Source organism: Poromitra crassiceps, assembly GCF_964638095.1.
Source record: "Poromitra crassiceps genome assembly, chromosome: 2".
Taxonomy (NCBI): domain Eukaryota; kingdom Metazoa; phylum Chordata; class Actinopteri; order Beryciformes; family Melamphaidae; genus Poromitra; species Poromitra crassiceps.
The window spans coordinates 104,921,472-104,936,670 of record NC_139624.1 but is presented as its reverse complement, the minus strand read 5'-3'; the positions used below and the strand labels follow the sequence as shown (position 1 = coordinate 104,936,670).

Sequence of the window (15,199 nt, the reverse complement as noted above, 5' to 3'; positions counted from 1 at the left end):
GCACTCTACGTTAGTATCTGAATTGACGAACATACTCGTCCTTGGCACTCAATGAGTTAAGTAGTGGACAGTGACATGGACCACTACATAAAGTGTTAATTTAAAATAAAATCATAAATAAAAAAAGATGAACTGTTGATGTTTACAAAACTTCATAATAAACGACACGCAATGTTATGATAAGATGACTGAATGTGATCGTCACATATATGTATCTTCTCGTTCGAACGCTTCATTGAAGCTTCTGCTTATATTAAGTGAAATATTAAGGTTATTATTATTAATTAATAAGGTGCCATGTATGGCTTCACCAGCATTAGATCAAGTGGGGCAAAAATCTAGATGTCTGCACTCTGCACCATGATATACACAATCACATATCCCTGTAATGCAGCATGACATGTTTGGTATCTTTGGAAACCTTGGGATCTTGAGTAGAATTTAGAATTTAATAAAGTTCTGAGGGTTTGAACACAGTTTGGCTGTGAAACATATGTTTGTACAGGGTAGAAATGATGCATCACATGAAACGTTGTCACCAACCGCCAACCTTCAGCTCCACGTGAGAGACTAATTATTCAAACAGCAGGTAGGAAACAGGAGGGGTGAATATAAAAGAGAGACTCACCTCCTCATTGATGTACCAGTACAGGCAGGTGTCCTTCAAGACAAACCAGTACTTCTTCCATTTGTGGGAGAAGTAGCCCTTGGCATCTCTCTTCCTCCACAGCCAGCCCTCACAGTCTCCTCTGCCCAGCGCCTTGCAGGAGACACGCCTCCGACTCAGAGAGGCCAAACCTCTGCCTGGATGGACATGGGGCAAAGGAGATGGCAGTGATGGAGCAGCGCAGTCACCAGAATAAAATATCAGCATTGTACGTTTGTGGAATCCAAGGAAATGTAAGATATGAACATTTCAGAACCAAAATACGTTGAATATCACATTTCTACATACGTGAATATTAACATTATACACATCATAGAGTCTATCGACTGCTAGCGTCCTTGTCTTACAAGCAAGAGAGCGGATGGTTACGGATGGTGACTTATCTCCCTCATGAATTCCATTCATGATGAGATTATCTGATCCAGCGCAGCTGTCGTGGATTACTCTTTAAGACACTAACTAGCACCACCTGGGTGCAATTGCGCGTGCACGCTGATTGGCCGGACTCGGCTATATAATTTACTCTCAGGTGCAGCGCTCTTGCTTAATCTGATTGGAAGCCTGTTTCGGCGCGGCTTCTTGCAGGGAGAGAAGTCTCCCTCAGGAAACCTGGGTTACATCGTAACCATCCGTTTCCTATCAATCGACTTCTCTCCCTGATGAATTCCATTCATGATGAGATTCCTCTGTAAGACACACCGTGAGGAAACCATGCAGACGTATCTGCTCCTTGGGAGCCTGAAGTGGCAAACAATGACAAAATATGCCATATGCACACACCCCTAGCCCAGGCACAAGGTGCCACCAGCTCTTAGCGGACCTCGCCAATGCTAAGGTCATCTGTAATTGGGTGGAGAGCCAGGTTACAAGGCTACAGAAGACCTCCCTCGGGACCCTGGTATGTTCTTGTAAGAGTCATCAGAATCAGAATCAGAATGACAAAAGTTTTATTGCCACAGTATGCAAGTTACATATACAAGGAATTTGTCTTAGCAGCGTAGCGGTCACATCAATATACCCCATATGACCCCAGAGGCATTAGTGACTTAGTAATTCATCACTAAGGAAACTTTGAGGAGGGTGAAAAGGCTGCACTTGCATAGACTGACACGGGACTCAGATCAGGCCTTAGGGTAGAAATGTATGGGACGGGGGCAGCACCACCCTAGCATCACCCAGTAGTAAGCGGCAACAGCTCACGACTCCTCTTTTTCCTTCTTTGGCCGATACAATGGCGTTGCCCTTGTCGATACAATGGCATTGGTCCCACTGAGAGATAGCGCAGCCCGTATACCTGCAGATCCAGAGGTGTAGTGCTATCTTGAGAAGTGAGGGAACGCACCTATTTGCGGAACACCCCCCTCCCCCAGCACACGCACAGGTCCCCCCGCACGCACACACACGACTACACTGACACACACACATAATTTATTGTGTCCTCTAGACACTGCAGAAGTAGCCCATGACAGAGTCAGTTATCACAAACAGCTAAGCTAAACAAGTCTCAAGCATCACACAAGTTGCACAAGGCTGCATAATTGATCATTTGGCACGGCGGCTGGCATTTTTAGCAAGTAACTTACCATTTTGTGGCGAATTCTGGCGATGCAAATTGCAATCTGGTGATTAAAGCTAACTTTTGATTAGCGTTAATTGAAAATAAATCTCGGTAATGTAACGTGCACTCCATAGTAAAATGTACACCGCTTGCGCATGTGCAGAAACTGAGAAACCGGACCGGTGTGCTTCCGTGTGTAGCTGATTTGGCCCACCCATTTACTGTTAGGAACGATATGATTGCCAAAACAGCTTTTAACATTGTTTCTAAATGATTGTAAACGTACCTTTTTCGCAACTGGTCCGAAAAATGAAAGGATGTTTGGCTGCCTTTTCATCTTTACTTGTTATCTCGTCAGGTACTGGGAGAAAAAAAACATTTTGATGCTGAAAATGCCACTACTAGCTAGTTAAGGTGGACCGGTGGAGTGTTTCCCTCTTCCTTCAAGCCACGAGTTGATACCATGTGAATCATTCAGCCCACCTTAAATATTAGTTAAGGTGGAATGTTTCCTTCTTCCTTCAAGCCACGAGTTGATGCCATGTGAATCATTCAGCCCACCTTAAATATAGACGAATGACAACTTTGTCCAGATTCACTCGTTTTATTGGCTCCACATACACACACACGTTGACAGACACAAAACACTGCTTGGAGAAGTATGGGAACGCCGTTCCCACGCGTTCTGCCGGGACTACACCTATGTGCAGATCCCTCTGCAGGTATACGCTTGGGAGGCAACGCCACCCTGAGCGTGCCTCCCAAAAAACCGTGGGCACCAGTGCGCTGGGGATGCCATCGACCCCAAGAGGCAGAGGCACCATCCTCCAAATTAAACTGGGACAAGCAAAGCCTGAGGGCGGCTTGTCTTCCCATTTTTCCCCCTCTTTGTCTCTTGAGTCAGGGAAAAATTCATGCTCCACCCCATGAGCTTGTCGGATTGTATGAGAGACCCTAGTCTTGGCGACGGGTTGCTCAAGACAGCTTGGTCTGTAACCAATTGAGGGAGTCTGTTGCCCTGAGGGCATATGTCCAATGGAGCACTGTCAGGGCTCTGACGGGCACCACAACCCACACAACACTGCCTCACCATCCTGGGGAGGGTGAAAGGGCGCAGCTCAATAACCAACGGTGTGGCCCCTGGACCAGACTTTAGGGTGGAGCCCAGGCAATAAGCACTAACAGTCCTCCTCTGCTGAGGCATGGAGCACTGACCAGTGAGCACATGGTCATAAGAACCAGGGGCACAATGCATGTGCAGCTGTGGAACCCATTGGCCCCCAAGGGGCAGAGGCACCCTCTCCAGGTCACCCTGGCCACCAATGAACCGGGACAAGCAAAGCCTGAGGGCTTGTCCTCCAAGAGTTAAGGAAGCGTTCCCATTCTGACATCCCCATATGTATGGATTGTATCCACAAACCAATGAGAGAGCCCTGCCTTGGAGACTGGTTTCCCAAGGCACCTCGGTCTGTAATGAGTCCGTTGCCCTGCAGGCATGTGTCCGATGGAACTGTACTGTCAGGGCCCAATGGCCACAAGTGACTGCCCACTTCAGCCCTGCTTCACCATCCTCGAGAGGGCGGAAGGGCCAGTCTGACAACTAACTAGTTTGAGCCTCGGACCAGACCTAAAGTGGAGAGCAGGCAATACGCAGCAACAGTCCCCACGTTTTGAAGGGCCAGGACCACTGCTGCACATTCAGAAAAGCCAGGGGTACAACGCACCATGGAAGACCTCAGCCCTAAGGCAGGGGCACGATCTCCCGGTCACCCTGGTCCTGAACCAGACTGGAACAAGCAAGGCCCAAAGGTGGCTTGTCTTCCAGGTCTTAATTAAGGAAGAGGCATATTTTGAAGAGGCAGACATACTGTACCAACCTCAAGCAAAACCGTGGGCGGGAGAACCCGCTGACATGCCGATGGATCTACCTCCATGTCCCTGAGGGGAGGAGGATATCCGGCATCTGGGCCTGGTGAACCGGACTGCCTCTCTTCAAAGCTTGCACTGCATGAAAAACCTGCTTTCCGGGCAAGTAAATGACCGCATAGGCCATAGGGACTCAATATGTGGTACTTTCCCCCACTTTGCCACAAAGTGCTACAAAGACCTGCAAAGTGGATCTCTTTGCAGTTGTGCAAAGTCCCGGAAAGTAGGTTTTTACGTGCAGTGTTGTAAGCTGCAGGTACCTCAGACTCGTCCACAGAGATGCTGAACCAATTTCACTCTCTCTAGAGTGGTGCATAACAGGTACCAACGCAACAACGGTGGCAGGCTGGGGCACGGTGAGCCCGGCTGTGTGTGTGCGGGCTCGTAAGCTGCCTATACACAGATCCGTCGTCATTGCTGCTGAGACATCGCACTACCTGGAGTGGTGTGTGGCTGCCACTGAGGCACAACAGAGTGAGCTGCGTGTAAAGCTCATAAGCTGCAGCACATCTGCTCGTTATCTGTGTCACTGGACCCCCTCCAATGAGAAATGGGACAAGCAAGCCCGAGGGCGGCTTGTCTTCCAGGAATTTGGGAAACCCGATCTGACCTGGGAGACTGGTCACTCAAGGCAGATTGGTCTGTGACGGACAGAGGCTGTCGCCCTGCGGGCACATGTCCGATTGAGATACACTGTCCGGGCCTGACGTTACACAACAGTGAACGCCCACTCAGCCCTGCCTTACCATCCTGAGTAGGGTAGCAGGGCACAGTTAAATATTGACTGTTGTGGGCCTTGGACCAGACCTTAATATGGGGAGTAGTTAATAAGCAGCAACTGACTTGATGCATTGCAGGCATGGACCTGCCTCCCAACCTAACTGGGACAAGCAAGGAGGCTTGTCTTCCAGAAGAGAAAGCATTTTGCCATAATTGGTCTCCATCTTCACTCAGAATGTGGAGGCACCATGATAACCCCCTGCTGACAATCGCTCTGTTGCACCTCCCTGATGACCTTCTTCGCCAGGAGAGTGCAATCTCTGCAGCCAATCCCTTGCTCTACATTTACCCCTTCTCCCAGGAGCGCGTTGTCATGGGAGGCAGCAGGGGGGCTGTGTTATGAGAGCATCATCATCTCTGGGAATGCATGTTTAGCCTCTTTACACACACACTGACTAGAGTGGTGTGTCATAGGTGCCGAGTGGCTGATGAACTGTGTCAACAGCATCGCCAAACCCATCTCACTATCCGGAGTGGTGACAAGTGGCACTAGCTGAACCCTGGTCCCTGACCTAGGGCCTTCTACTGGGACAAGCAAGCCCGAGGGCGGAGTCAGGGAGTCCCAGGAGTCAGGGAAAGAATTCCCAAAATCCTTAAGGTAGCATGCAGGCAATAAGTAATCAATCCTTTACTCATTTCACATTTATAAAGTGCCAACTCATAACAAAGTTATCTAAAGGCTAAAGGCACTTTTTCCCCTGTTCAGGGAAAGTTTCTCTCGTTTCCCCTCTCTTTTACCAGAGTTTATCTGAAAAGGAGGGATCACTGCTTAGTAGCAGCATTATGTGAATGTTTGCTTATTCTACAATATTCATCCACTTCCCATTCCCAAGGAGAACAATGCTTCCCCCTTTTATCATGTCAACAATGTTTACAGGGAGAATCTGCAGAAAGGGAGGTTTGCCTTCTTTTATTCTTACACTTCCCCCAGGAAGTGTCACAACTAACATTATCATTTTATCACTGTTTGCTTCCCCTTGAGGAAGCTAGTAGGCGAGTCTTTGCTTTGTGTGTGTGTAATTCAGTGGAGGTTGTTAATGTAGTGCAAGGGAGGATGAGCCTCCCTTATTTTGTAGAAGAGATGGGGGATTTTATATAATAATATTTTTTTATAAAAAATATCAATCAAATGTGTTTTTTCTTAATAAAATTCATGGTATTCATGATAATCTTAAAATGCTTTGACAGTGACACCTGTAGGGCACTGATGGAGCAGCATACAGACAGAGTCTGTGCCAGTGGGTCTCTGTCTGTGCCCTCAGGGGTACGCTACAATACCATTACCCCCTTGGGCATTTCATTTCCTTGGTAATTTATATCATTGCTAATCTATGACAGCTAATGTCAGCAGTACAGTAGTGGAGTGGTTTTGATTGATTTATTCATCAAACCTTTTACTGACAAACTAACTGTAAATAGCTTACTTTATTTTGAGATGCATTGCATTGCTCAGGCAGAAATTATTCCCACTTCAACTCTGTTTGTCCTGGGCCTAACAGCACAAATAATTGACAAAAATCTTGAAATAAATATACAGTAGGCTATTTACTCTAATGAGAAAAGGAACAAGTATTGATAGTTAAAACTGAATAATGACATTATAATGACAACAGTCTAATCCTAATGCTAAATTAAAATGAGATATTCCTCTAAATCGGCACCTTGAATTGCCTTGTGTATGAAAGGTGCTATATAAATAAAATTTGACTTGACTTTGACTTGACTTGAGACGGTGGAGGCAGTGACAGGGGTGAACCGGGAAAGACGGCGGTGGGGGGGGAGGCTAGGAAAGGCAAGCGGGATGGAGAGGAGAGAAACAGGGGTAGGGGCAGCTGGGGGGGACAGAGAGGATGGAGCAGCATACAGACAGAGTCTGTGCCAGTGGGTCTGTCTGTGCCCTCAGGGGTACGCTACAATACCATTACCCCCTTGGGCATTTCATTTCCTTGGTAATTTATATCATTGCTAATCTATGATTGGTTGAAAAACACATGGAATTCACAGGGAACAAGCCTCAACCGCCCTCACCAATCACTACCAATCAATTGATTTATTCAACCAAATTGGTTGTCGATTGGATAGATCGGTAAGATTGACATTGTATTGTCCAATGATGAATGAGTCTGTGGCACAGACTCTCAACGCTGAATCCAGCTCCACTACTAGGAAGTGATGACATCAAAATTCCACTTTTCTGTGATGACCTGACAGTAATAGATAGATTTACATGACAGTAGCAGCATATTATATTTAACCCTTCTTCTTTTTATAATTTTTTTATCAAGCAGTAAGTTAGCTCACAAGCCAGACAGTCATTGCATTGCATTACGCGAGCCAACGCGAGTTTAGAGTGGGCGGCCGCGGTACTCGCGGAGACTGAAATCTCCGCAAACATGGGATACTGCAACGTCTTGGCTGCACACGGTTGCAGACGGCATGGATGTGCAAGTAAGTCAATTAAGTTCAAGTTATCCGGGTCTTCTAGTAAATTCGGCGTGCAAATGGTCCACCAAGCAGCGCTATTTTTTCGTATTATTCGTATTATTATATTGTTTCATGTTGTATACTATAGCCTGCCATTTTTTTAAATAAAAACGGCAACCTTAAAGTCACTGGAAACCAAAATCCACAAAAACCTTCTAACTATTAAATTTAGGGTCTTATGTGAGTAATTGTGTGCCTCAGAAAGTAGGAGACATTAGTTTCAACCCAAACCCCCAAAATCGCCACTTTTCTACAAGGTCTGGATTTCCACTTCCTCATTGAAGAGAGTGGTGCGCGCGGTGCTAAAATGAATGATCTTATAATAATAATAATAATAATAATAGATGGGGCTTATATAGTGCTTTTCCATAGCTCAAAGATGTTTTACAGTACACAAAAACTAAACACTGGGGGGGGGGGGGGGGGGGTGACGTTAGTAAACATATAATGACAGAGATGACACTAAACACTGAGTACTATGTGGGGGGGGGCAATAGTGGTGAGACAAGACAGTAGACAGAGACAACACACAAGCAAGGATGGGGGGAGGGAGCAAAGGGACTAAGAGAAGGCGGTGGAAAAGAGATGGGTTTTGAGGCGGGAGTGGAAGACTCTGAGGGACTCTGAGGTTCTGATTTCTTGGGGAAGGGCGTTCCAGAGTCTGGGAGCTGCCTTAGAGAAAGCTCTGTCCCCAAAGCTGCGGAGTTTGGACTTGGGGGTGGAAAGGAGGTCGGTTGAGGAGGATCTGAGGGACCGGGAGGGTTGGTAGGGGGAGAGGAGGTCTGTGAGGTAAGGGGGGGCCAGTTGATGAAGGGCTTTGTAGGTGATGACCAGGATTTTGTAGTTGATGCGGTAGGAGATGGGAAGCCAGTGGAGTTCTTTGAGGACAGGGGTGATGTGGTGCCAGGATTTGGTGTGGGTGAGGAGTCGAGCTGCTGCGTTCTGAACCAGTTGGAGTCTGTTGATGAGGGTGGCGTTGATGCCGTGAAGGAGTGAGTTGCAATAGTCCAGGCGGGAGGAGATGAAGGCGTGAATGAGTGTTTCAGCAGTGGAGTGTGAGAGGGAGGGGCGAATTTTGGCAATATTGCGGAGGTGGATTTGACGATTTGACGGATGTGGGGTTCAAGGGAAAGGGTGGGGTCGATGATGACGCCGAGATTGCGTGCCTGGGAGGAAGGGGAGACAGTGGTGTTATCGATGGTGAGGGTGGGGTTATTGGTTTTGGATAGAGTGGACTTGGAGCCGATGAGGAGGAGTTCTGTTTTATCACTGTTGAGTTGTAGGAAGTTTTCTTGCATCCAGGATTTAATGGTAGACAGGCAGGAGTTGATGTGGGAGAGAGGTGGGTTGTGGGGGGAGGTGGTGGTGAGGTAGATCTGGGTGTCGTCGGCATAACAGTGAAAGTCCAGGTTGAAGTGACGGAGGATCTGACCGAGGGGGAGGATGTAAGTGATGAACAGAAATGGACCGAGTACAGAACCTTGGGGGACACCATGTGAAACTATAGAGGGAGCAGAGGAGTGGTTGTGTAGGGAAATGAACTGAGAACGGTTGGAGAGGTACGAGTGAATCCACCTGAGTGCAGTACCTTCGATACCGAGATCTTCCAATCTGGAGAGCAGGATGTTATGGTTCACGGTATCGAAGGCTGCACTCAGGTCGAGGAGGATGAGGATGGTGAGGGATCCGGAGTCGGCAGAGGTGAGGAGGTCGTTGAAGACTTTAATGAGTGCTGTTTCAGTGCTGTGGAGGGGGCGGAAACCAGATTGGAGGGGTTTGAATAAGTCATTGGAGTGCAGGTGGTGTTGAAGTTGGGTGGCTACTATACGTTCCAGGGTTTTTGAGAGGAAGGGGAGGTTGGAGATAGGCCGGTAGTGATTGAGGCAGGATGGGTCAAGACCGGGTTTCTTCAGGATGGGAGTAACAGCAGCAGTTTTGAAAGCAGAGGGGACAGTGCCATGGGAGAGTGAGGAGTTGAAGAGGTTTGTGAGGTAGGGGCAGATGACAGGAAGGCATGATTTAAGAAGGGGGGTGGGGAGGGGGTCAAGGGAGCAGGTTGTGGGTTTGGATGAGCTGATGAGTTTGGAGACGGTGGAGGCAGTGACAGGGGTGAACCGCGAAAGACGGCAGTGGGGGGGGGGAGGCTAGGAAAGGCAAGCGGGATGGAGAGGAGAGAAACAGGGGTAGGGGCAGCTGGGGGGGACAGAGAGGACAGTGATTGGTAGATGGTGGTGATTTTGTCAGCAAAAAATTGAAGGAAAGCAGTGCATTGTTCAGATGAGGAGGTAGGGAAGGCGTCGGTACGGGGCTTGAGGAGGCTGTTGACGGTGGAAAAGAGGGTTTTGAGATTACGGCTGGGATCGTTGATGATGGAGGAGAAATAGGCAGACTTGGCGGCAGTGAGGGCATCTTTGTAGGTTGAGAGGTGGAGTTTGTAGGCTTCATGGTGAACGGTGAGTGGTGTTTTCTTGATGAGTCTTTCCAATTGGCGGCCGGTCTGTTTGAGTGTGCGGAGTTGAGGTGTGAACCAGGGTGCAGAGGTGGTGAAGGAGATGGTTTTTGTTTTGAGAGGGGCCAGCAGGTTGAGGGAAGCAGATAGTGTGTTGTTGAGGTTGTTGGTGAGATCATCAGGTGAGGTGGGGGGAGGTTCCTGGGGGAGAGTGTTGGAGATCAGATCGGAGAGTTGGAGGGGGTCAATGGATTTTATTTTCCGGAAGGTGATTTGCCTGAGGGTCTGTGGACGTGGGGTTGTCACGTCATAAGATTTAATCGAATCACACACGCACGCACGTGCGCGCACACACACACACACAGTAGCGATGTGCACTCGCAGCGGCAGAGTCTCTCTTCCTCTCTGTCAGTATGCGCCGAGCAACGAGTGAAAACACACACACACACACACACACACACACTCCATATATCTTTCCTTCTCTCTCTCTCTCTCCTTCTCTCTCTCTCTTCATTTCCCTCCCTCTCTCTCTCTCTCGGAGGAGACCTGCAGTCCTGCACGCACACACACGGGACACGCCCACACAGTCAGCGGGAGAAAACACAGTCTAAAATCTAATTGATTCTCATGACCTTTGTCATGACTGTCAAACCTAAATTTATATACTTTGCGACGTTCATCATCGTTCAAATTTGGCTGGTGGCTTATTAACATATAGGTGTCAGGGTTGGTGTCGGAAGACATGTGGATCTATTCGCGGGTAGTTGATGGCCGAGGCAAACTTGGTAAGTCTTGAGAAGTAGGGAGGTTGTGGAACTTGATAGCTAGGTCTGCACTTGTTCGAGGTTGGGAACGGTTTGCAGAGATTGACGTGATCTAAGTTTAGCTTATGAATCACGTCAATCCGGTGATGTGATGAACTCAAAATGCAAAATAATACAAAATTATTTCTGGTTTCCAGGGACTTTAAACTCCCACATTTTTAAACTGAATTTGGCCCGTAAATCCACGGATGACAGCGAGCTCATTTTTAAAGCTAGAGTGATGATCTTTATACCATATGAAAGTAAAAGAAATAAGGAATCGATTGGGACCAAGGATGTCCACCTAGCATGTCGGGAAGGGGGGTAAAAGTTGATGACAGTAGCTGCAGTAGCTGATAGTCACTCCTCCTGTCTTTACGACAGCTAATGTCAGCAGTACAGTAGTGGAGTGGTTTTGATTGATTTATTCATCAAACCTTTTACTGACAAACTAACTGTAAATAGCTTACTTTATTTTGAGATGCATTGCATTGCTCAGGCAGAAATTATTCCCACTTCAACTCTGTTTGTCCTGGGCCTAACAGCACAAATAATTGACAAAAATCTTGAAATAAATATACAGTAGGCTATTTACTCTAATGAGAAAAGGAACAAGTATTGATGGTTAAAACTAAATAATGACATTATAATGACAACAGTCTAATCCTAATGCTAAATTAAAATGAGATATTCCTCTAAATCGGTCTTCAAACTCCAAAAGGAAAAAAAAAACGCTCCCTTGAGTCCTCTCTTGTGTTCGAGCTCAGGGGCCACCACTGGTGTATATACTAGGGCTGTCAATCGATTAAAATATTTAATCGCGATTAATCGCATGATTGTCCATAGTTAATCACGATTAATCGCAAATTAATCATTTTTTTTTAATCTGTTCTAAATCTACCTTAAACCGATGTAGGCTACCTTAAACCTGAGAGCTTTGTGTAAAGATGCACTGTTGTATTAATATGGGTAGCTATTATCATTAGTATGGGTAAGTATTTGGCCATTGGTAATATTGTTATTATTGCTACTAGTTACTGGGAATACACATCTCTCAGGCTGCACTGTGAAGTTAATTGGTGCTATCCTCTACATCTCTCGAGCCACAGACAGGAGAAGCTGCGTGCATGCTCTCTCCTCCCTCTCTCTTTCTCGCTTTCTCTCTCGGTATCTCTCTCTCGCGCGTTCCCGTTCTCCGTCGGTCTCTCTCTCTGGTCTGCTCGCCCTCCCTCTCTCACTGCCTGTCTCGCTCGCTCGCTTTCTCCGCCTCTCTCTCTCCCTCTCTGTCTCTCCCCCCCCCCGTTCTCCGTCTGTCTCTCACTCTCTCTGCCACGGTGAGAGACGAGACAGACGGGGAGAGCTGACGCACTCCCTCTCTCTCTCTCTCACCCAAAATGCAGGACATCTTTCTCAATTTGAAGCTGAACTTGCCAATATACCCATTTTCTTCCTCCTTTTCTGCTCACGGAGCTTTGTTTCTGCTTGCTATCAACGTTACCTCTTCCTGATTTCCCAAACTACGGGTTGGACCAAGGCTCAAACTTCAAAGAAAGTGCATGCGTTAATCACGCGTAAAAAAAAGATAGTGGCGTTAAAAGGAATTTGAGTTAACGCGCGATTAACGCGTTAACGCTGACAGCCCTAATATACTGTATACTAGGGCATTCACGACTAGTGAATTTTACTAGTCGACTAGTCGTCCCTGTTGTGATCGACACATTATGGACTGTACTGTATTACTTATATGTTTGAATGTGGGACATTTGAGTGTATTGCCTGTGTTTAGATATGGCCTCACATTCGGGGTGAGAACAGAGAGAGAACAAAATGGTTGTGTATGCTTAACCCCCACAGAACAAGGGGGGGAGCTCCCCCGAGGCTTCCCACAAGTGGGTGACAGATACCAGCACAGCTGGGGGCCGAGCCTCAAAGAATTTGCCATTGTTTATCTCTCAATCTAATCAAAGACAATTGTTCCCCCGCAGCCAAGAGGGACAACACCCTTTGAGTTGAACTTGCAGAGTGGGTGTGCCCACCCCAGCTCACAGAGCAATCATTGGCCAGAGCCAGCACCAAAGACACATGACAAGCCAATGAGAACCCTTCGTGATTTTCCCCACACAGTAACAAAACTGTTTGTAAAGCAGTTTTAACTGGGAGTCTACAGTAAGAGTCTCAACTAAGCTTGAACCAGGGGTTGGAGGGGCCAGAGAAGCCGGCTCCCCTCCCCCGCTCGCTGCACCCCCTGAACAAAGGCCTAACCAGGCCTGACCACAGCCACCAGAGGCCAGGGTGAACCGCGCAGCAGGCCCAGGGATCGCCTACCAAGGCCGTAAGTCCCACCCGACATAGCATGCTTACACTGAGATAGTTATACTTAATCTCAGTTAATTTAAGTCGGTTTAGTGTTATAAGTCGCACGGAAAAGCCCTTCCTGTGCTTTCAAACTAGACCAGCCGCTCTCCTTGCCCAGAGAAGCCCAGCTGGACCGCAAAAGCCGACAACAAGACCGTACCGCGAGCAGACCGCTCAGCAGACCAAGAGGAGCAGAAGAAGCAGAAGAGCCACACCGCAGCAGATCCAACCAACTGCTGCAGACGAAAGACGCCCAAGACAGACCGTGGCCTGCAACCAGCCACAAAGAAGGACCACAGAGCACAGCACGACCCTCGACTCAACGAGCAGAGAGACTGCACGTCAACGCCCGGCATCATCTGCACCCCCAGCAGACGTCCGCTGCCCGCTTTTCCAGGCCAGGGTGAACCGCGCTGCAGGCCATCGCTCCCACAACCCAAAGCCATCCTCCCTACTGCGCGTAGGACAACTCTCCCCAACCAACAGGATCCCGCTCCACAGAGTGGAACACACGTGAGAGTTCATTCATGGTTTAATGGTTCTGGGCAGTTAAGGTTAAAATGCATTACCATGTATGTGTTGATTACAGTATCCTGTATGTTGATGTACAATGTTTCGCACACTGTTGAATGATATAGACGCCTGAAGGTGAGCGCCAAGTTCAGCAAGAACTTAGCGGCCACATTTGGGCCACTCTCCTCTCTCCCTCTCCCTCTCTCCCTCCCCCACTCTCTCGGCCTCCCAGCTGAGCCCGTTCAACCGGGAGGGCTAAGCTTGGAACGGTCTAGAGATGTTCAGAATGTCCGCCCGCAAAAATACAGTTAAGCTGAATTAGAGAGTTTGATTAGTCACTCACACAGAGTGACCCAGGCTAGGCAGGCAGAGTGATCCCTTCCTAAATTCGGCAGAACCGCCATTTTGGAAAGGAGGCGGTTCCAGACCGCCCCCCAGCCACCTCTGTCTGACCGAGTCAATCCTTCCTCAACTTTGGCAAAACCGCCATTTTGAAAAGGAGGCGGTCTACACACGATCAGCCCGCCTCTCAGCCAATCCTGTGATTACATCACAGAGACAGCCAGAACGAGCCCCTCCGCCCTCTCCTCCCTCCTTCTCTCACACACACACACACACACACACACACACACACACACACACACAAGTACTAATTAACACACACACACACACATTCAGGCCTGCCAGCCAGGCAGACTTAAACACACACACACACACACACACACACACACACACACACACACAGTGATACAATGCTTATTCAGATTAGTTATTAGCGATAGATGTGGTAGAGTATTAGTCATAAAAGTAAATGTGATGAACTGATATTTTAATCATTATGTTAATGTCAATTGATATTGTGATTTATTAAATCTTTTTATTACATAATGCTATGAATCTTTGTTGTTCTTCATGAGGTATTTTATCTGTGGAAATCTGTGACAGAAGCTTACGAACTTTGACCTTCAATTAACTGTACAATGTACACTATATCATTATGAGACTGATATGACAATTTGGTTTGGTGTCTAAACAAGTCATAACTTGACTTTTAGACAGGTCTGTAGCCTTAACTACAGTGGTGCCCCGAATCTTACAGAGAATACAATATTTTCTGTCAAATCTAATAAATTTATGAATATTAATAATTTATAATTATTAATAATCATATTTCATAACCAAACCAGCTCCTGCGAGCACAACATAAATGGTGCCCCATGTGAGGCTTCTAATATCAGTATTTCCACAGATATGATATGCATGAATAATAAAAATTCATAAAGTTTTGAAAAATCGAAAATTTTCAAATTTTTCCAAAATCAGGTTTTCTATAGCGCTTTGCCAAGCAAATCACATGCGTCAGAAGACACTAAAGGAACTCTAATCATAAAATATGGAATCTTCCCAGAATCTTAACACAAGTTAGGATTTGTATTGAATATATCTGAGCAAAACCGTCCCAAAGACAACAGCTCAGTTTAAAATCCTTGATTCCATTTTTATGTTAGAAACCACAGTTAACAAACTGTTTTCCACTGTGCCTTCAACCTAAAATTATGAGAGATAGCAATGTTCCATTTATGAGAGAGTGACTTGAACAGAGAGTAAATAAACAGTGCTGCGCATTTTAAAGTGGAACCTTTGATGCTAATTTGAAAGCCACA

At 47.0% G+C, this 15,199-nt stretch overlaps 1 protein-coding gene across 1 annotated transcript in view; it reads right to left on the bottom strand.

Annotated features, from left to right (window-relative positions):
* The window catches only part of cnksr2a (connector enhancer of kinase suppressor of Ras 2a), a gene marked incomplete at both ends in the record, with an annotated part of 187,002 nt that overhangs the window by 21,335 nt on the left and 150,468 nt on the right, over positions 1-15,199 (bottom strand). The window contains one exon of the mRNA XM_083652157.1: positions 629-804. Coding sequence (XP_083508283.1) covers positions 629-804 — 176 coding nt within the window. The remainder of the gene's footprint in view (positions 1-628; positions 805-15,199) is intronic.